Source organism: Palaemon carinicauda, chromosome 32, assembly GCF_036898095.1.
Source record: "Palaemon carinicauda isolate YSFRI2023 chromosome 32, ASM3689809v2, whole genome shotgun sequence".
NCBI lineage: Eukaryota > Metazoa > Arthropoda > Malacostraca > Decapoda > Palaemonidae > Palaemon > Palaemon carinicauda.
This window is the reverse complement of record NC_090756.1, coordinates 82,289,312-82,312,399: the sequence shown is the minus strand read 5'-3', so window position 1 is coordinate 82,312,399 and position 23,088 is coordinate 82,289,312. Positions and strand designations below refer to the sequence as shown.

The window sequence follows — 23,088 nt, the reverse complement described above, 5'->3', positions numbered from 1 at the left end:
TCTATGGACAGTAAGAAGTCATTCCAATTTATTGCTTGCAAGACTGTGCTGGGAGTCTCCATCTTGAACTTCGATTCCAGAGCAAAGTTGTCCAGATGGGACAGGTCAATGACTGGTCTTCAACCTCTTGACAACTTTTGGAACAGGAACAGGTTGCTGTATAACTCTGGAGAAGAATAGTTGACCTCCTTCTTATCTAACATCTGTTTGTCCTCCTTCCGAAGGAGTAGGCGCGACTCTTCAATATTGGAGTGTGAGGAGGGGAAGAGTTGTGAACTGGAGTCTGTGTCTGACTGGCAAAACCTCCACTGTCCAAGGTTCTGCCCCATGGAATTGCAGGTCAACCAACTCGCCAGACATCTCCCATAGGTGGTGTTATGATTTGGTACCCATAAGGAGATCCTTACCCACCTCACCCACGTTTGCCCTGATGCCTTCAGCAAGAGGGCTAGTTCTGGTCAGACGACTTCCTAAGACTGAAAGTTTTCATTAATCTACCTCTCTCTTACATGCAGCTGCCTGTGGGGTGAGCTCTTAAGTTTAGTAGGCACTTTAGGAGGTTGTCCTAAGGTGGGGGACTCACATGAAGGAGGAGTCTGGATTTGCTTTTTCCCACTTTGCCACTACACTTCTGTATCTTAGAATTTGCCAGATTCTGAGATACTGCAAAATATGCGAGTATAACAGATCAGTGTTCTAACCAAGAAGAAGCATGCAAAACTAATATTACCTCTGCCTTCATATTCATGGCCACCGAGGCAGAGAAAAGGGATGATTGTCGTGCAACCCTTTCTGTTGACTTCTACTGGCTTAAGGTCGCTACCTTAGGAACTAAGGGAAGAGGGGAAGGATGAGTTTCCTTTGTTACGTAGAATTTCCTCTGCTTTGAAAAGACAGGACAAATTAAACTTGAGGAGAAAGGCATTTGTATAGAGTCTTTGATTGCAAAGACTTGCGCCTCTAGTTTCTGGGTGGTCTTTTTGGTGTGATATGACCATGGCAACTCAAGGTGGTGCTTCGAGGTGTGCATATTCCCGAATAAGGAGTTAATAGAAGTCTGCTTTCTGGAGAAGAGGGCTTTTCGAGCTCCAACCAAGTTGTTGACTTTCCTGACAAGCTCTAAGACCCTCAAGAAACAAGACTCCTCTTTAGGTTTGTTAGAGGTATACTTCAAGGGCAAAGGCCTCACCTCAGCAGGACTTGGTAAGTCGGTGAAATGGAAAGTCCTGACATGCTCGGGGGAGACAAGTCTTGCCCTCTTCTAAGGAGATATCTGATCATGAGACTCTACTGTTGTGCCTGCTCACCCAGTGCCTTTCCCAGCTGCTTTATTCCAAGCTCCCACCTCCGGCTCCTGCTCCTGCACCGCAAGGTCATCTTCTAAGTGGCGGCAACACTTGGAAACAAAAGGTGTCAGGATCAAGTCTTGTGACCCTGACCCTTTGTGGGAGAAATTGACACAATGCCCATTAGCCTGATCGGCGGCATCGTCGGCCTAAGAGGCAGGTCACTCCTCCACCGGGGAACACATTTCCCCCCAGAGCCCATAAGGGATCGAGATGTTCGAGGGAGATTTCCTTTGTTGACTCTTTTAGGCTCATACCTTTAGAATTTTCTCACATAGCTACTTTTGTGGCACCTTCATCACATTCCACACCAGCATTCTCACCTTTTCCACAGGCAAGTCCTGAGAATGGAAGGACGCCAACCCACTTCAGAAGAACTGGGCTTCCAGACTTGCGGGAGATCCAAGTCTTCAGAGGCGTTTTAAGCTAGCAGTGACTTTGGTGTCTGCTTGGAAGGTCAGCAACGACCCTCCTAGGCCTCACGCACCTCCTGCACAACCAGAATGTAACAAATTTCCACTCCATTCTCGGCCGGGTATGAACATGGTGATAAGAGACAAATCACTGGACGTTTCAAGCACCGTACTTCCTTCACCTGTCAGTCCTCAAGGTCCTGACACAGAGGAAGGCCTGTCTGAATCTACTTTCCTGCAAAATCTTGCCTGCATTCGCGTGGCAAATGGACTCAGTGAGGACACGTACTCTCCTCCTTAGGAGAGACGCAGCCATAGACCTCCTATGCCAAGCTCCTATGGCCAGCAGACAACAGTTGGAGTTGCTGTGATCAAAGTAGGATACCAGGTCCAATACCAAGGTAGAATCGTAGATCTCTCCAAGAAAGGACTCCCTTAAGCCGGCCATACACGCAGAGGACTGGCCATACGGTTTGTCATGCTGGACTGTAGCAGCACTCCTGTCCTGTAAAAAATGCCCACACACGCTACGGACTTGCCTGCTTACTTCAAGAGGATTGGGCACACAGGATTACATGGTTACATTTTTGGGCTCAAGCCATGTCGTCCTGATGGAAGGTTCCTAAGAGTAGCCTCCTAAGGATATTTGACTACAATGATATTGCCAGAGAATTTACCTTTAGGTCTCCAGAATTCTAACTCTTGGCGCGAATATCTGATATCGCATAATATCAGGGGAAGCATTCTTGACACGCCACATAGCAATCTGCACCCCAACTAGCGTTTACGCTTCGAGGGGGAAAGTGGCAGAATTTAGAAGGGGAGCCGTATCAAGGTTACCGTAGTTCCCGTACTACTATTGAGTATCACAACAGCACCATATCCAAGATGGCGGACATTCCTAATTCTGTAGCGATTTCGCACGGTGGTGTTCCCTGTTGATCTGACATTTTCGATCGATTTTCAAGGATTATCATGCAATCTTCAGCTTCTTTCACCTCTGGAAAGTTGAGTATCGATTCTTTACGTGTGTAATTTAGCTCCTGTCTCACAGTGAAATTAGAGTAATTTATTGTGATTAGGAGCTAGGCCTGTTACCGGAGGCGCCATGGGAACTGTCGTTCGTTAGGCATGTGCTGTTTAGTTAGTAGAACGACATTCCCGGTTAAAATAGCATTAATAATTCAATTATGAAAGCTATTTAGGCAATTTATACTTGTAAATATATTTATATGCATAATTTTCCTTTTTTCTATGTCGATCGTATATGTCAGAGTTTCGGTGATTTAGGTAACCAAGATCTCGTCTTGCCTAGGTAACCTAACCTAGGCGACATAGTATACTTTCGACATTTCCCCGGTTACCTTCGTATACTGTACTGGTTTATCAATTCATCGGAGATTGATATCTCCTAGAATTATTATATAACCGATACTCGTCTCCGGTAGAGATTTAAGGGTAATCTCTCTTCCCTCTGAGTGTAGCCTTAGGCTACAAACCTAGTGGGTCATGCCTCGAGTTTTCATTCAGGCATGACTAGCCTAGGGTTTTCTGTCTCGTCCCTTAACCGCAGATGGCAGGTTTTGGGATTCGGTCAGAACCTCAGAGTATTTAGTCTTGTGCCGACAGTTGGCCAGCAGGGTGAACAGTCCTTCCCTTGCCGGCTAAGCTGCCGACATAGGAGGCTAGCCCTCCCTAGGCCGCACCTGAAGTGGTTGTATGATGACGCCACCTTCTCCCTGTGGTCTAGTAGACTAGTCCTGTGATCGCAGACCCTAGGCTGAAGAGTAGTTATTCTTCTGAGGCCTAGGATGGAGCCGGCACTGGAACTCTGTTTCTCCCTTGTTGAGACGAGGCGGCACTGCTGCCGTCCCCTTAACTGTATTGGCAGACCCTAGGTTGGAGAATAGAATTCTCCTGACGCCTAGGATGGCACCGATACTGAAACAGTTTCTTAAGGGTGTGTAGGACCGGCAACCTTGCCGGCTCCTTCCACACCTCATACAGGACCCTTTCCCTCCCCCTCTGTTCTTTTATGATGGCCGAGCCATTGTCTTTCTTTGAGCCGTAATCCTGCAACCTCACCGTTGCCGGTGGGTTGCGGGGGCCAGCCAGACTCCTTCTTTGCAGCTGTTGTACAGCTGCCTGCGGCTATGCCAGCTGCCGGAAGCCATAACAACTGCCGGCGGCCATATTGGCTGCCGGCAGCCATGTAGGCTGACGGCGACCATGTTTTATACAAAGTGTCGGCAGCTATGACGGCTGCTGGCTGCTACACAAGCTGCTGTAGCCCTGTCATCTGTCGGCAGGTATTGGCTGCCGGCGACCATGATAGCTGTGGGTGGGAAGTCCCTTCTGTCACCAAGGTTCTTCAGTCCTCCCTTGGACTGCTGGCCACAAGTTCTGTTGCCGGGGTATTAGCCTGGCCGGCCTACCCCACAGATAAGTGCTGACTCAGCCGGCAGTACGCTGATTGTACTAGTGCTGCCAGGTGCTAGCCTGCCGGCTACGTGCCGGCTGGACCTTGCCGGCGATGATACTTGTGGCTGGATGGAAGCCTGAATGTTACATTCTCCCCTTCCATTTGAACCTTCTTTCTGGAGAAAGGCAGTAAAATTAGACTTTTACATCCTTAATTAGTGTATACATACACAGTAATAAGGCAGCCTTCACTCCGTGCTGTCTCTCTCTCTTTTAGCTAGCATGCTGGCTGTGCCGGCAGGGACTAGCTATGCCGGCTATATGCCGGCTGAATTACAGTATATGTTTATACAGGTAGTCAGTATATTTGCAGTATAGGATATACTGCAAATAGAAAAACTATTGTATATATTATAATAGTAGTTATTTTCCAATATATCTTGGGTATCCTTGCCCAGGTGTTTGCTGAGACCAATCCTATATTGAAAGAATACAATTTCTTCAATATTCTGATTAGAAATCAGTTTTCATATTACCCTATAATACTAAATATTTTAAAGGGCTGGTGGTATTACACTTCTAACCCTAAAAGGGTAGAACCCTTATCCTTGAGTTTCCCTGATCAGGAAACTCTATGATTTAATATTGTAAGGGAGGTCACAGCAAATGGGCTGGTAGGATACACAAATTTATGTCTTTTATAATTCCTAGTCCAGTCGGCGTCATCCCGGCTGGACCGTGCCGTCAGATGCTTGCCACTATGGCAGCACACTGGCTGAACTACATTATATATAATTATACAGTAGCCAGTAATTTGCAATATAGTATATACTGCAAACAGAAAACTATAGTAAGATTATACAGTAGTTAGTTTCTAACATATCTTGGGTACCCTTGTGCGGGCTTCTGCTGGTACCGCTCCTATATTGAAAGAATAGAATTCCTTCAATACTCTGATTAGAAATCAGTCATCCTTACCCCACAGTATTAAGAATAAAAAGGGGCAATGACTTGTACACTTCTCTACCCCTAGGGATTAGAACCATTTCGTTGGAGTTCCTTGATAGAGGAATCTCCTTATAGTTAGTACTGAGGGGGGGTAACAGCATTTGCTTGCAGGGGATACTCAGGTATGTGTCTCCCACCATCCCTTTATAGTTTACTATCCTAAGCTATTTTAGTTAAAAGATGACTTTTACATATTGCTTATCAGTGAGATAATCAATTGTATACTCATTCTGCTTTCCTTTCTTTACAGGAGGAACCCCAGATGACATGTGTTGCAGTCTTCTGCAATATCAGGAGTACTGTAAGTGTTTTTATGGTCATAATACATGCAGGTTTTATGGCCCCTACAATATTATTTCCGAATCCCTGCATTATTGGAACCCTCAAGTTTGCAATGTATGTCGGACCTTAATGTCCGAGGGTTTCGAGAATCCCAAGTCGATAGAGTCTAGGGATGCAGCTCGCAACAAGCTACGCAACTGGATGAGAGGCTTCCAGAAAATCTCTCCGGGACCATACCTACCTAATGATAAGATGCGTAACCTACTATTCCCGAAAGCAAGTAAGGAAATAGTGGTGCCCCAGCAACGATTTACACCTCCCTGCGGCCAAATAGCCTTTGGGACAGAGGGCAGGAAGCCCCCACGGGAAGAGGTGGATAATGTCGTCGGAATTTTTTCCGTCTGTGCCGGCTCTAGAGCCATCAACATCGACATCTTCACCCTCTACCCCTCTATTAGATGGAATGGACCAATTATGGGCCCATATGAAAGGTCTAATAAAAAACTTTCGCAAACAAGAACAAGACGAAAAGGAGGAAGCGAAATGCAAGATAGAGCTCTGTGAGAATCCACTTGTCGCTCCCCAAGGGTCATACAAATGACCCAGAGACCAAGACCTTCCAACATGCTCCAAACCAATCCCTGGAGGTTTGTGGAGCTTATGCCAATTTTAAACGGCAAACTCTACATCTCGGAAAAGATGGGTGCTGTTCCTTTGGACAAACTCCAGTTTTGGCCAAGCTTTGATGTTTTCCCCAATTGCTTCATTTGACTGAGACATGAACCAACGTCAAAAAAAGATACGGAACTGAAGGAGGTCATAAGTTTTGACCATGATAAGGCACAGGCTATCTTGTCAAGTAGCCTGAGAAAGGCGGGTTACTCGGTGTCGAAAGTATTCACACTAGGTAACAGACACCCTTCCTTTCTTGCTCCTGCTTCAATATCATTCCCATTTACGTGGAAGGCATTTAAATCTGTTGCCAAGGCAGTGGAGGCAGGTATACCATGTCCTGCACTCAAAGAGTGCAAGCCTCTGTCACTAGCCTTTCCCAGGCAGGAGAAGGATTGGAAGGAATTCCACTTAACCTTTTCAGTAGGAAGACTAGACGCAGATGTCGCTAGTCAACAGTTTAGCAAGAATCTCCCTAAACTATCCGAGTTTCTTTTGTATAACGAACAAGAGACAAAGGAGAGACTTGCAGCCTCCCTATCCCGACAGAACTGCATAGAGTTGTGTTCAACCCACCAAAGTACCCCAGACATGCTCATGGTCTTGGCCAAAATGCATATGGCCACCTTAGTAAAAGACCTTTATGCCTTTATGAAGGCTAGGAGAGCCTGTAGAGACTTTGTGTTCACTGCCGCAACAGTAAAACACGAAACCAGGAAGCTGATATCTTCCAACATCTGGGGTAGAGATCTCTTTCCAAATGAGGTAGTTAAGGTGATTAAGGAGGCCACCACGGAGAACATAGGACTTCTCCAGAAGTGAAGCATCCTTTCAAAGAGAAAGTCTTGCACGGTTGTGGGTCCCTGTTACGATCCTCGTGGGGATCGAACCAGGTTCTGTTGAATTGATTAATGAAATGGAGACTTTTCAACTACCATAAGCAATCAAACAAAAGGAAATATAGAAAGAAAACTCGCAAAAGAAAACATAATTTTATTTACAACTAGTCAAAGGTAAATGTTTCTTGATTGAGTACTTAGGAAGCACTGAACTAAACAAAGAAAATCATTTGATTAAACTACACTCCAGCAAATAGGGGAACAGTCAAGATAGTAGATAAATAATACAAAAAGAATACTACTCTTCACAGCAGCTCTCGACGGGTGACAGGAATGTAGATATTTCAGGTCCAGGCATTTCGTGGTTGGTAATGAGGGCAGGGGGCAACTCGTTCTGACATCTCGGACAAAGCTGGTTACGTCTGCATTCTGGTCCTTACGTCTTCTCTTCTTCCCTGAGAGAGAGAGAGAGAGAGAGAGAGAGAGAGAGATCTCTCTCTCTCTCTCTCTCTCTCTCTCTCTCTCTCTCTCTCTCTCTCTCTCTCTCTCTCTCTCTCGTTGGTATTCCTTAAAACCCTGCCGCTGATAACACCTAGACGAACGCTCTGCTGGTGTAATCAAATTCCATAACGTTGACTCCTTCAGCTAATGCATATTCTTCGGCGACAAACACTGTTCTTCTTGTACTATGGATTCCTTGGTCTGCTATAGACAGGGGATCGTTATGTCCAAAGACCGCCAGCCTAGGCACATATCTTGACCGTGACAGTTTTGTAAACACTGGCGGGATATTCTCTCTCTCTCTCTCTCTCTCTCTCTCTCTCTCTCTCTCTCTCTCTCTCTCTCTCTAAGAGTAGAAAAATCACATGTTTTAACATTCTTTTCTATATTATTCTATCTACCCATGAAAGTCCCCAACCTAAAAGGACGACGGAAAAGTCTAGAAATTTTCCTCGTGCTGTTCAACAACCCACTGGCAGCCGGCCCAGCCGGCACAGCTTTCCCGGAGCCTTGCGTCCATAAGGGAAGGCTGAGCGACTAAACAGCTGCTATGAAGGAGCCCCGGCCAGCTCCACAACCCGCCGGCAAGCGGTGAGATTGTAGGACGACGGCCAAAGGGTTGCGATGGCTAGGCCATCGCTAAAGGATAGAGGGGGTAGGGAAAAGGGTCCTGTATGAAGTGTGGAAAGAGGCGGGAGTGTTGCCGGTCCTACCACACAACGAAGAAACTCTGTTTCAATATCAGCGCCGTCCTAGGCAGCAGAACAATAACTATTCTTCTACCTAGCATCTGCCAATAGAGTTAAGGGGAAGGCAGCAGTCTTGCCGCCCCCTCTCAACCTGGGAGAAATCACAAATTTTAAGTAATTTGTATTTTTCCTAACAGTACTTACCTCAAACTACTTTCTTAAGAGTATCTGGGATCTCCTCCCAACCGACCAGAATTTTGTGTGGTTTACCCTACTCCTGTTTTCTATGTGGGGTAACCTCTGGCGGAGTGATACGTGCCACGAGGCGACCCGGGGTCAGAGAGCATGCTTGCTCAGGTCTCGAGCTCCAGGAAGTTTTGGTAGATAGGTTTCTATGAAGTCCTGTAAGGCACTCGGGGCAGGATGGGAGGGCCATAACCCGAAAGTAGTTCGAGGTAAGTACTGTTAGGAAAAATACAATTACTTAAAATTTGTGATTTGTTCCAACACGGAGTACTTACCTCGAACTACTTTCTTAGGAGACTTATACTTTAGGAGGTGGGAGTGGCCTTCCGGACCTAGAGACCGATTACAAAGGGAAAAAAGGAACCTAGAAAGGAGGCTAGGTTCTGCTGACCCAAAAATAGAAACGAGAAATTAGGGGAAAACTATGCAAAAAACTATCTTAGTGTCTAAGTACCTCACCTCTGTAAAAATCCTCGGAGACGTATTCATTCACTGACAGTGTATCCCATGGAAGGTGAAGGACTCAAGGGTTATGCACCCCGGAGCTACACCTTAAATCTTTTGGAGCGCAGAAATGACAGGACCAAGAGAGACCCCGTCCAAGGATTTCTCGAACCTTCTTTCAGGTAGTGAGCCGTAAAGGTGGACTGCCTTGACCACGTGCCTGCTCTCAGGATCTGGTCCACTGCTGCCATGTTCCTCTCGAAGGCCAACAAAGTAGTCAGTCCCTAATGTCAGGGGGTCTAGGCTTTCCCAGAAGAGAGACCCCCGAACTGTCGTAGGCTCTCATGATCACCTGCCGCAGCCAGAAGGAGATCGTATTCTTAGAGACCGGCCTCTTCACTAGTCCTGAGGAGACAAACAGACTCTTGGTATCGGGGCGAAGTCTGGCCGTTCTCTCTAGGTACTTACGTACCGCTCTGACTGAGCACAGTAGCAAGTCCCTCGGGTGTCTGAACGTGGGATTGCTGGCAATGAGAACCCTTCAAACCTAGGGTCCCAAACAGCTGGGTTCTGAGTCTTGGCTACGAAGGTAAGCAAGAACCTGAAAGTAGCTTCTCACCACCCCTTCGAGTGTGAGACCTCGTAAGACAGCCCATGAATTTTACTTACTCTTTTGCCGACGCAAGGGCTAACAGGAAGACCGTCTTGAGGGTGAGCTCCTTGCAATCCTGTGGACCGATGCATCCAGGGGCCTCAGGTTCTGAACCGCATACCACTTCACCAATGTGGCCCACTCGGCCTGGTAAACCCTGACCAAGGATTTCCTAAGATAACCGGACATCCTCAAGGCTGTCCTCTTCGAGTATCCTTCCTTCCTTAGTAGACGCCCGATAACCTCCACGTGTGTAGCTGAAGGCACTGGGGGTTTTCGTGAAACCCTTTGGAAGTAGGGCTGGTGTGGCCGATCTTCTCTTACCGGCAGAGGCCACGGAGGAAGGATTGCCAGGTTTTGTAGGTCCGCGAACCACTCTATCTCCGGCCATCTGGGCACTACCAAAATTAACCTTGTATCTCTTGGCTGCCTGATCCTGTTGAGAACCTGCCTGAGAATCCCGAAGGGAGGAAAGGCCTAAACGTTGAATCCGTCCCACGAGCGTTGGGAGTCGTCTTCGAGCTCTGCTGCTGGGTCTGGCGCCGGGGAATAGAACACGGGGAACTGTCCGTTGAGCCCCGTGGCGAAAAGGTCTATCACCAGTGAGCTCCACCTCTGGAGGACCTTCTGGGCTACCTGTGGGTGTAAGGACCACTCCGACCCCATTACTTGCCGTGTCCTGCCGAGGCCGTCGGCTAGAACGTTACTTTTCCTGAAATGAACCTGGCTGTGAGGCTGATGCGTTCCTTTTCAGCCCATTCCAGTATTTGAGACGTGACGTTGCACAACCCCCTTGATCTCACCTCCTTGCTTCTTTATGTATGCCACCACAGTGGCACTGTCGCACCCGAGCACTACCGTGTTTCCACGGAGACGATGGGCGAACCTTGCGAGGGCTTTTTGGCCTGCTAGTAGCTCGAGCACGTTTATGTGAAGGGCCTTCTCCTCCGGGGACCACTTCCTCTCTGCTGTTTTCCCAAGCAGATGGGCTACCCACCCCTCCTTTGATACGTCTGTGAAGAGCAACACCTCTGGAGGAATGGACGCGAATGGTAACCCCTCAAGGGTGTTCGCCCTGTCGGATCACCAGAGGAACATGTTCCTGGAGTCTGGGGCTCCTGGTGGCCAAAGGTCCTTCAGTTTATATTGGACCGGTCTCAGCTTGAGCCTCCCCTGAGGAACCAACTTCTCCCACGAGACCAGGTGGCACACGAGCCTCTGCCAGTCCTTGGCTCTCAATAGCGCACCTGTCGGGAATGGTCGAATAACTTGATCCAGGTTGCTCAGCCTCTCTTGAGAGGGGAATGCCCTCCTAATTGGGAGTCCAGCACGATCCCTAAGTACGTTATCCTGGTGGTGGGGTCTAACTAGGACTTTCCCAAGTTGATGGTGATCCCTAGTTCCCTGCAGAACTGCAATAGCTTCGCTCCTTGCTCCTTTAAGACTGTCTCTGAGGCTGAAAGCAGCAACCAGTCATCTAGGTACTGGATCAGCCTGATGCCCTGCTTGTGGGCCAAGGCTGATACTACAGTGACCACCCTCGTGAACACCTGAGGAGCCGTTGACAGTCCGAAGCAGAGAGTCCTGAACTGTTGAGACTGGAATCCCTACTTCACCCTGAGGAACTTCCTGCTGGAGGGATGCATGGGGACCTGAAAAGGTCGTCCTTGATGATCCAGGGACATCATGAAATCCTCTTCCCTCAAAGTTGCTAGCACTCCTTGAGCCGGCGTATTTTGCCTAAAGGAGGACTGGGCTGGGGCACCGCTCCTGCGGGAGGACCGCGGGGATGCTGCCAGGAAGTGGTGCTGTAGGTGGGTTGGCCACGTCCGCTGATGGTCTCCTATGGGGAGGACGTCTTGCCACTGACAGCCTGGGCTCCCGAGTCCTTAATTTTTCCCACTCTCTCTACTGCTTGTAGGGGGAACACGGTTTCACCTCACACAGGCGCATTCCTCCGAAACTTTGTTTCCCATTCAGGAAGTCTACGGGAGATCCTGAAAGGACCTTGTCCCTCCTCCTTAACACCCAGTTTACCGACTGGGTCAGGGACTGGAAGGTAAGGGACTTCATCGCCTTCCCTTCTGAGCCAATGAGTTCTTGTAGAAGGGCCTGATTCCCTGGTACTGACAGGTTGAGAGATAGCTGGAACCCTTCCAGGGTGCATGCCCACTAGTCCAGCCAGGAGGTCACATTGACTATGTCTCGCGAGGTGTCCTCCATTATGGAGGCTACTGCTTGAGAGAAAACCACTGGTGCAGTGAGGGATCTGTCATCTGCACTGCCCTAGTTTAACGTTGCAAAGGCTTCTTCCGAGCGGGGACCTGCATGAAGCCCATCTGGAACATGGAATTTCTTCTGGGTCCTCAGTCCCGGCAGGAGCCTGAAGGGCCCTTGGGCTCTTCGGGAGTTCTTATGTTCCATCAACGTATTTATCGACGAGCTCCATGCCTAGTGCCACGTCCTGCGCTAGGGCCAAGGATAGTTTCCGCTGGCCGGCTTTATCCACCATCCTCCCCAAACCTGAAAGCCAATCCTGCCCTGATGACGGTTTAGGCTCGTCTAATCTGTGGTGGTGACGGATCAGAGCCAGGACTTGTCTATAGGAGGATACTTCGCCGGGGGAACACTCGGCCGTGTCTAACAAGCCCTCTACTACTTGATCCTCCGTGTCTAACAAGCCCTCTACCACTTGATCCTCTGTGTCAGCTACATCCTCAAGCACGGATGAATCCGTGGGGGGCAGCTGTATCCCTCACTTCTGGCTGGTCCGATGGAGCGGCTTCCTCCATCACGGATGGAGCCGCTGGGACGGAGGTAGCCGTCACGGGTCTACCCCTCCTAGGGAAATCCGTGGGGTGTAAGTAGCCTGATATGCCAGCGGCTGCCTCCGATGCTTGGCTGGGGCTGACGTGGCAACGGGTATGGATGCCATGCTGCCGGCCCGAGCCAGCGGCTGCCTCCGCTGGACAGATGGAGCCGGTGACTTGCCAGACAAGGCAAGATAAAGATTACGTGTGCCAACGTCTACATCCGACGGGCGGACGGAACCGAAGAAACACTGGGCAAAGATGCGGGGGCCTCTCCAGCAGCCACAGAGGCAGGCACTGGAGCGGCAAGAGCCCTGTTCGACCCGCTAGGGGGGAAAGCCACTTTGTCTCCGTCACGGATGGAGCCGTCGGGACGGGGGTAGCCGTCATGGATCTACCCCCTCCCGGGGAAATCCATGGGGTGTAAGTACCCTGCTATGTCAGCGGCCGCCTCCGATGCTTGGATGGGGCTGGCCGGGACGATGGCGTGGCTGGCTCCATCACGGATAGAGCCGCCGGGACGGAGGTAGCCGTCATGGGTGTGTCAGCGGCCGCCTCCAATGCTTGGACGGGGGTGGCAGGGACGATGGAGTGGCTGGCTCCATCACGGATGGAGCCACCGAGACGAAGGTAGCCGTCATGGGTCTACCCCCTCCCAGGGAATCCGTGGGGTGTGAGTACCCTGGTATACCAGTGGTTGACCACGAAGCTTGAATGGAGCTGTCGTGGTACCGGGTATGGATGCTATGCTGCCAGGTCGAGCCAGTGGCTGCCTCCGCTGGACGGATGGAGCTCCTGCGGAGATCCATGGAGCTGCGGGCTTCCCTGTGCTGGCTGGTTGGTTCCTTCGTTCAGGGCGGGCTATCGAAGAACCGGAGGCCGGGACAAGGCTGCCAGTCCAAAGGGGCGACTCTCCGCTGGGCGGATGAAGTCAGAACCTTCACGGGCTTATGCCTGTCGACCAAGACCTGGTGCGATGACCTCCGTCAATGATCAGGTCTGCTGGAGGAGACGTACCGTGAGGATGGCGAAGGAGCTCTAGGGAGCCAGCCAGAGGTACTCGGGGCTGCTGAAGCTCCTAGGAGGTGGCTGCGGGGGATGGTGACTTACAACCATTCGCCTTTTGACACGCAACTCTTCCTGTGCTTCCTCCTGAGGGATCTGGAATGTCTCCTGGCGTGGCGTGATCGGGAACAGGACCTCTTCCTTCGGGACCTCTCTTGTCTCCTCCTCGAGTCCCTCGGACCTTCGTCCTCCAAGGAGAAAGAGTACGACCCAAAAGAGGAGACCGATGACTGGAGGGAACGTGCTGAATCGTCCGAGGCGTCCCGAGTTGCTGATGGATCTTCATGCCGGTCCGCTGGCGAAGAAGGTTGAAGAAAGACGGGCGGGAGAGTTGCCCACGTCGCCGGGGAAGATCGAGGCACTTTCCTGCGGACAAATCAGGTGTCGAACTCCTCTTCCAGTCTCATGGGCAACCTGAAGGGCGTCCTTGACGGCGCCCACGCGAGGGGGTCCGAACTCGGTGAACATTCCTTCTCGGCGTCTCCCCCGGCCGCTGACGTACCTGAAACGTAGACCCAAGAAGCGGGGAAAGAGGCTGTAGCGGGCTTCCCCCACATAGGATCGTCGGTAGAGATGGGCCCTGCTGGCACCAGGACCTCGTCTCCCGAACACACTCCTGTCCCTCCTTCAGGCCCCCCACTTGCCTGAGCCAACACAACATCCCCACCAACAGACATCACAGACTCCTGGGGAAGAGCAATGGGCCGCTTCCCCGCAACGGACTTACCTCGTCCCCTACTCTGGGTAGGGGAAGGCGGCAGAGAAGCCCTCTCCGAAGAGGCAGCAGGCGAAGCAAGAGGCGAGGCAATTCTAGACTTCTTCGGCGATCTCTTGGTAGCTTTCTTCATTTTGGTGCCGTGGCGCACCCACTGAATTTCATTCCAGGATTCACACTCCGGACACATGGCTGTAGGGAACACACACTGCCCATACACGACGAACACAAAGAGTGGGGGTCGACTTTCGGCTTGGAAAGAAAGGCCCCACAAGATTTACCGGCCATAGGCCCGGGGCAACGGCGGGGATGCTCCATAACGAGCACAGAGGGAAAGGTAGGATAAGGTATGAACACAAGGGAACCATGTGGGAACCACGTAGGACACAAAGGGTCGCACTGGGTAAGGAGAACGCGTCGAGATGTTATCACGACGCGACCAGAAAACTTACTGGATCTCGAGACCTGAGCAAGCATGTTCTCTGACCCCGGGTCGCCTCGTGGCACGTATCACTCCGCCAGAGGTTACCCCGCATAGAAAACGGGAGTAGGGTAAACTACACAAAATTCTGGTCGGTTGGGAGGAGATCCCAGATACTCCTATGAAAGTAGTTCGAGGTAAGTACTCCGTGTTGGAACAAATATCGTTTCAGTGCCGGCGCCATCTTAGGCGGCAGAAGAATGTCTATTCTTCAGCCTAGTGTCTGCGAGCACAGGACTAGTCTTCTAGACCGCAGGGGAGAAGGTGGAAGCATCATACAACCACTTCAAGTGCGGCCTAGGGAGGTCTAGCCTCCTATGCCGGCGGCTGAGGCCGGCAGGGGAGTGACTACTCACCCTGCCGGCCAGTCGCCAGCAAAAGACTGAATACTCTGAGGTTCTGCCAAAAACCCAAAGTCGGCTATCTGCCGGCCAGGGAAAGAGACTGAAAACACTAGCCCAGTCAAGCAGGAAAGTCTACTCGATGGCAAGACTACGATAGGGTTGTGGCCTATGGCTGCACTCAGAGGGAAGAAGGTATTACCCTTAAATCTCCACTGGAGACTAGTATCGATTTATGTAATAATTCGGGGAGATATCTATCTCCGCCTGAATTGATAAAACGATACACGAGGGTAAATCGAGAACATGTATGAAACTATACTAAAGCACCTAGGCCAGTAGCCTAGTGCCAGGCGAGATTCGGTTACCTAAATCGCCGAAACTCACTCGTATACGATTGAAGAGGAAGAAGAAATATATACAATCAATATATCTTACAAGTATAATTTGCCTAAATAGCTTCATATTTAATTGCTATTACAACTAGGAATGTCATTTTACATCATGCATGAAGGTAAACTAAAGCGCGTAGGCTAGGAAGCCTAGCGCGGACAAGGTTCGGTTACCTAAATCGCTGAAACTTTAAGAAAGTATCGGCATAATATATATAACTTCCTAGAATAATTAACTGACTATCTTCGTGAATATTCATGCTATTAAAACCGGGAAAGTCGTTCAGGCTAACTAAATAACACATGCATTATGAATGACAGCGCCCATGGCGCCTCCGGTGCAGGCGAAGCTCCAACTCTTGAAATCAATCTAATTTCACTGTGAGGCAGGAGCTAAAAATTATACACTGTAAAGATCAAATACTCAACTTTCCAGAGGCAGAAGAGGCTGGAGATTGCATTATAAATCCAGAAAAACCAAAGAGTAACGAGAGAGCAACAGGGAAAATCACCGTGCGAGACCGCTACAACTATAGGAATAGCGCGCTGAGTTGACATACAGCGCCATCTAGATACTCGTAGTAGTACGGGAGAAAGGGTAACCTTGACAACGGCTCCCCTTCTATTTTTGCCACTTTCCCCCTCGAAGCGAAACCGCTATTCGGGGTAAAGATTGCTATGTGTCATATCAAGATATACGTCACCTGATTTATGGGATATCCTTAGGAGAAACTTTAAGGATATTCGCACCAGGAGTTAGAATTCTGGAGACCTAAAGGTAAATTCTCTGGGAATATCACTGTAGTCAAATATCCCTTTGGAAGCTACTCTTAAGAACCTTCCATCAGGACGACATGGCTTGAGCCCAAAAAAGTCATTAAGTGGCACAATAATTTGCAATAAATTTGGTTCTTATTACATAACCTGTTAGGCCTCTATGGCACTTCTCTATAATGTAGTGTCAATACAGTACAGTTTGCAACTTGGCTGTAGTTTAGTCTTTTTGGTAAATAAAAATATATTACTAAAACTAGTAGTCTCATCTACATACTTATTCACAGACAAAGGATCATATTATGATAAATTATATGATATGGAGTACTGCAGAGCGTCTTTATAATACAACCAACACGCACGAAACCAACAAGGGAAATTAGGTACAAGTTCAAGTGAGGGTATGATGGGTCAGTTACCCTGGAAACCAAACAAACCACACCTACAAGTTAAGAAAAGCCATCCTGTATGGCTTGCATATTTAGCAGAATACTGTACTTTACTCTGATATGTATTGATTATGATTTTCATTTCTACTTGACTATAAGGAGTTTAATTAGCACCAAAATCCATTAAACTGAAGTTCAAGAAGTTAAAATTCATCATGTTAAGACACAACATACAGTACTGTACAGAATTACAGTATACCCAAAAACAGCAGTTATGTTAACAGAGCTAAAAAAACAGATACACAGTAAATGTACTCACACAAGAACAGGCTTCCCAGTAATCTTTTTATGAGATAGCAACTCTGTTAAAACGTCTCGACATTCTCGTATTCTATTTGGAGCGCTGGCATCAATCACAAAAATAACACCATGTACCTGTGATGCGAAGCGAAACAAAAAATAGAGATTGTTTTTTTTTTTCAAATAACATATATTGTGCAGGATGCTTTAACACTTACTATATAACAAACCCACTTTCCAAAAATATCTATGAAATGTCAAAAAGAAGCAAGTTCCATCAATAATCATGCTGCAATAAATATAATTTTGGTTGTGGCGGGTAGTGTAACTTGAAAGTCTCAGGTTTCCATTGGTAGGAAAAATACAAATACATTCATCATTTTGTGATTTGCTTTAATACTTAATAAAAACCTTTGACCTTTAATAGGAGACTTGTGGTAAAAGGCTGGAAGTCCCTATACCACGACTGGCCCGGGGAAATGTCAGTATAGTCCTGTATGAAACTGGAGTCATGACTCCTTGTCAAACTCCTAACTAATCAAGCATGAACATATCATAGGCATGAGGATACGTCTCTACTAGGAACTGGATGGTGGTCTCTGAAGAATCTACAGGATATCCCTAAGGATATGCATAGCTAAATATATATGCTTTATGTAAGAAATGGTTGTTTACATTCTATCCATTCTTCCCCTCAAAACAGAAGAATGGGAGAGATATTTCAATACAAAACTAGTTGTAAAAAAGTACTCTGTTAAGTAGCTTACCTGCCTCAAGCTGCACCCCAATAGAAGGAGGGAAGAAGAAAGTAAAAACAGCCAGATATTCTTACTTTTCATTCTAGGCTTATGTCGCGACCTTTATCTAAGACGAGTTGCTCCTTGTCCCATGAGAGAGCTAGGCTCTCTACACAATCTGATGAGCAACTATCACAGGTCACAGGGCCCTCATTGCCCATATCATGACCTAAGAGAGGTAAACAATAATGTCCTCCTATAGGTTTGACAAACTCCATAACAAAGGTTAAAAAGACCTTCTTCCATCAAACGGAATGATTCATAGAATAGGAGATGCCATGTATTTTGTCTGCACTTTTTACCTATGCTAATGGAAGTAAAAAAATAGTATTGAGAGTCCCATTCCTATCAGATACCATCCTTAAGGGTCTGTACAGAAAACACTACCGAGAGCTAAGAACTTATGTGATAGCTTAGCTGGGGGTTTGAGTTTCCTGGGCAGGTAGACGGCTTAAAGCTCCTCATGAGCATAGACAGTTCCCACAAAGAAGAGAGGTCCACATCCTACAGCCTGAAGACCTGGCTCATGGCTCAGTCCTTCACCACTCAGACTGAGAGGAGCTTCTCTCAGTGTAGGTAGACGAGGAAATTGACAATTAGTTGCCCAGAGGGTCCGACAGAAACATCCCTTCTACAACACCAATCACAGAAGATAGCCCACTTTTCCTAATAAGCAGCTGCAATTATTCTTCATAGGTATCCATACATCTCCAGTGCAAAGCCTTGGGAAAAGCATTTTTTCACAGAGGAGATGCTGAATAGTATCCACCCATGAAGTGATGGGGAGGTCACTAAATTGTGATACTTCTGCAGATGGGGTTAAAAGAGAAGGAAACCAATTTTGAAACAAAGCAAAGTGACACACAGCCCCAAAACACTGGTTTATCTAACTTTGTAGGTATTAGGTTGGCCAGGGCACCAGCCACCCATTGAGATACTACCACTAGAGAGTTATTGGGTACTTTGACTGGCCTGACTGTGCTACATTGGATCCCTCTCTCTGGTTATAATTCATTTTCCCTTTGCCTACACATACACCGAATAGTCTAGCCTATTCTTTACACACTCTCCTTTGTCCTCACACACACCTGACAACACTGAGATTACCAAATAATTCTTCTTGTCTCAAGGGGTTAGATACTGAACTGTAATTTTTCAGTGGCTACTTTCCCCTAGCTAAGGGTGGAAGAAACTCTTTAGCTATGGTAAGCAGCTCTTCTAAGAGAGGGACACTACAAAACCAAATCATTGTTCTCTAGTCTTGGATAGTGCCATAGCCTCTCTGTAGCATTGTCTTCCACTGTCTTAGGGTAGAGTTCTCTTGCTTGAGGGTACACTTTGAACCACTATTCTATCTTATTTCTCTTCCTCTTATTTGGTTAAAGTTTTTATAGTTTATATAAGAAATATTTATTTTAATGTTGTTACTGTTCATAAATATATTATTTTAATTGTTAATTACTTCTCTTTTCTCCTTATTTCCTCTCCTCACAGGCCTATTTTCCCTGTTGGGGCCTCTGGGCTTATAAAATCCTGCTTTTCCAACAAGGGATGTAGCTAAGAAAGTAGTAGTAGTAGTAGTAGTAATAATAATAATAATAATAATAATAATAATAATAATAATAATAATAATAATAATTATAATAATAATAACGATAACAATAACAATAATAATAATAATAATAATAATAATGTTTCAGACAAGAAAAAGGTGCCATCATGGCTAAGTCTGTTTGAAGAGGCAACTTTCATCAGAGCTGCTATTGCTGAGTCAATGAGAAGAGGTGATAGTAGTGCTTCCTCCAGCACATAAGATCTCCGTTGAGAGAGGACTTTAGGTAGGATCTTGGTGGATCAGCTTGAATGGGGTGCATTTTTAGGCCCAAAGCCTTGCGAATTCAACCTGACCAAGGCATCCTATTCAAGAACAGAACACAGAAGCTCAAGGGTAGGACTCAATCTCTGAATGGCACCGAAGTGTCAATCAATCATAATCATCCCCTCCAAAATGGGTTACGTGGAAGTATGGCCAAGGTCATTGAACTTTCTGATCAGGGCCAAAACCTAGATGGAAGATAGATTCCATATCAGGATATTTGGATTCCACAAGGAGTAGATCTGAATTGGAATTAGATCGGTTACCCCTGCCCTGAGACTTTATTCACCCAGAGGGAGGATTCGACATGAACTCTCTTTCCCTTTGGAACTGGATCAATACTTTGCAGCGGAAGAAAGAATCAATTATCAACGTTTCAGCTCTGAAGCTGAGCTGCCTTTCATTCTTATGCCCTTTGAGGTCGAGGAGACACTACATTTGATGCTCCAAACACTGCTGACAAATGGCTCTTGGAGTCCCCTGTTTCAGTCCCTTGTCATGATGGCAAGTAGGATAATCCAGCTAGGAGCCACGATCACAATTGGATGGATCACTGGAGGCTAAACTACCTAGACCACAGGAGAAGTTCTGCAACTCTGACCAATCTCTTTGCTTTGAAAGATCCTGATCGTCAGGCTTATGATGTGATATTTTCCACAGACAGGGGGAGCAGGTGACAGCTTTGGAAAAGTCAGGATCTTGAGAATTTAAAGGATAAGGTACCCTGTCACTCATAGTCTTAATGTGAGGAGCCTTCCCAGTAAAATACTTTTTACAGTATCTGTTGATCTTCCTTCCTGAGACTAATCACTAGGTGACAGATAATAATAAAAATGTATGTGTTCCTTCTAGAAATATAAAGGTCTGGCATAAAGAGAATAAAATCATGGGGACTAAGTGCAATGAGCCGTAGCCTTCGAAGTTTGTGACCCAAAAGAGCAGGGCATCATGTGCAGAGAATCGTGAGCATCTTGCACTTAAAGGTGACTGTGTGCGTATCATAAATCATGTACATGGAGATGCGCATTGAGGTGATCGTGCTCATGGAGACAATTGTATGTGTGGAACTGATAACAATCGCTGAGGTGATCGAGCGCATAGAGATGCACATTAAGGCAATCGAGCGCATAGAGATGCACATTAAGGCAATAGTGTGCATCAAGATGCACATTAATGTGATCGGGCACATCAAGATGCACATTAAGGCAATTGTGCGCATCAAGATGCACATTAAGGCGATCCTGCGCATTAAGATACACAGTAAGGCAATCGTGCACATCAAGATGCACATTAAGGCAATCGTGTGCATCAAGATGCACATTAATGCAATCGTGCACATCAAGATGCACATTAAGGCAATTGTGCGCATCAAGATGCACATTAAGGCGATCCTGCGCATTAAGATACACAGTAAGGTGATCGTGCGCATCAAGATGCACATTAAGGCAATCGTGTGCATCAAGATGCACATTAATGCGATCGTGCACATCAAGATGCACATTAAGGCAATTGTGCGCATCAAGATGCACATTAAGGCGATCCTGCGCATTAAGATACACAGTAAGGCGATCGTGCGTATCAAGATGCACATTAAGACAATCGTGCGCATCAAGATGCACATTAAGACAATCGTGCGCATCAAGATGCACATTAAGACAATCGTGTGCATCAAGATGCACATTAAGGCGATCCTGCGCATTAAGATGCACATTAAGGCGATCCTGCGCATTAAGATGCACATTAAGGCGATCCTGCGCATTAAGATGCACATTAAGGCGATCCTGCGCATTAAGATGCACATTAAGGCGATCCTGCGCATTAAGATGCACATTAAGGCGATCCTGCGCATTAAGATGCACATTAAGGCAATCCTGCGCATTAAGATGCACATTAAGGCGATCCTGCGCATTAAGATGCACATTAAGGCGATCCTGCGCATTAAGATGCACATTAAGGCGATCCTGCGCATTAAGATGCACATTAAGGCGATCCTGCGCATTAAAATGCACATTAAGGCGATCCTGCGCATTAAGATGCACATTAAGGCGATCCTGCGCATTAAGATGCACATTAAGGCGATCCTGCGCATTAAGATGCACATTAAGGCGATCCTACGCATTAAGATACACAGTAAGGCGATCGTGCGCATCAAGATGCACATTAAGACAATCGTGTGCATCAAGATGCACATTAAGGTGGTCATGCTCATGGGGACAATCGAACACGTGTACGGAAACATGATAATGCATGTGACCGTGCGCTTAAGAGGTGATCGTTGAAGTGATTGTGTTCATGGAGAACATCGTGTCCATAGAGGCAATAGTGATCGTTTGGGTGATCATGCTAGTGCTTGAAGAGCATGGTCGCAAGGAGATCATTCTCATTTATGAGATCGTACAACTCGTGCTGGTGGAGGATTCTCGCTTGGAGAGACAAGAGAACAAGGACCATGAGTAGCCTTCTTCCCTCGTACGTATGGGGAGGGAACTTGTTGCCTGTGAAAGCTTGAGGAAAAATTGTAAATCTCAGTAACATCAGAACTCTTTTGGGCAGTTTGAGCACTTGGAGAGAGGGTCACTGAAGTGTTCTGGGAACGTCCGTGGCCAGGAGAGGGAAAAACGCATTGCTCTGTATTCTGACGAATAACATTAGTGCCACATCTTAGATGAGACTTAGCACCGGCGTACCTCACCTAATCCCCAGGAAAAAGTTTTGATATAGCAATGTTGCTCCTACAAAACCATTTAGAGGAACTAGAATGTGTCTGAAGAGACTCTCCTGATCAGTTATCCTATGTCTCAGAAACTTCCTCCTCTTTTTCCTTGGGGCAGTAGACAGCTCCTCCTAAGGGTTGGCAAGCAACGAAGGCACAGGAACAGGCAAAGAGACGGGAGATGGCAAACACAGGTGCTTCTCCTTAACCAAAATCTGGAAATTTCAGGCTGGTGTGGGACAAGGGGTAATACCCAGCAGCAGCAGGCAAGGAAAAGTCAGGAGCACTGTAACACATCTCTCCTCAGCAGGTGGAACAGATGAAGAGGAAGCACCAGGACGGGAAGACTTTTGAGTTCTAGAAGCGGCTAGTACCTGAAGAAGTTTCTCCGATGAAGGGGGCACCATCAATCCCAAGGGATGGCCACTGCAAACCAAGGTCCGGATGTGTACGGGAGTCATCAACAGCCGACACAATGCCAAGAGCACTTTGAGAGAGGCAGGGGGGTATTGCCTTTGCTAGTGGAAAGGAATATTACGGTCTCACTCAAAGAACTCCCTGGGGGCAAAGGGAACACAGTAGGTTTTGCACCTGATGGTAGGAAGGAGGAGCTCTTGAGTTTTTTCAGCATCAGCTTCAGTGTTGTCATGACCAAAGGCAATGTATCCCTTTTTGACTTGTTCTTTGCAAACTCCACCCAATATACAGGAGGTCACTACTTGCACTCAGTACAAGGAGATGACTGTGAACAAGCATGACTCCTAAAGAAGCTACATAATTGATAAGGATCAAAATTCGCTTTACTCGTGTAGTGGCAACATCCTCAAAATATGAAAAGATAAAAGGAAAAACATTAATAAGCCAAAGCAGGATGCAGGGAGAGTACTGTATGTCAATACACCACCACAGACAAGTCAAAGTA

At 47.3% G+C, this 23,088-nt stretch overlaps 1 protein-coding gene across 6 annotated transcripts in view; it reads right to left on the bottom strand.

Moving 5' to 3' along the window:
• The window catches only part of LOC137625416 (ADP-ribosylation factor-like protein 13B), a 322,821-nt gene that overhangs the window by 160,021 nt on the left and 139,712 nt on the right, over window positions 1-23,088 (bottom strand). For all 6 annotated transcript variants that reach the window (XM_068356324.1, XM_068356323.1, XM_068356325.1 and 3 more), the window contains one exon: window positions 16,800-16,915. In XM_068356324.1, the coding sequence (XP_068212425.1) occupies window positions 16,800-16,915 (116 nt within the window). The remainder of the gene's footprint in view (window positions 1-16,799; window positions 16,916-23,088) is intronic.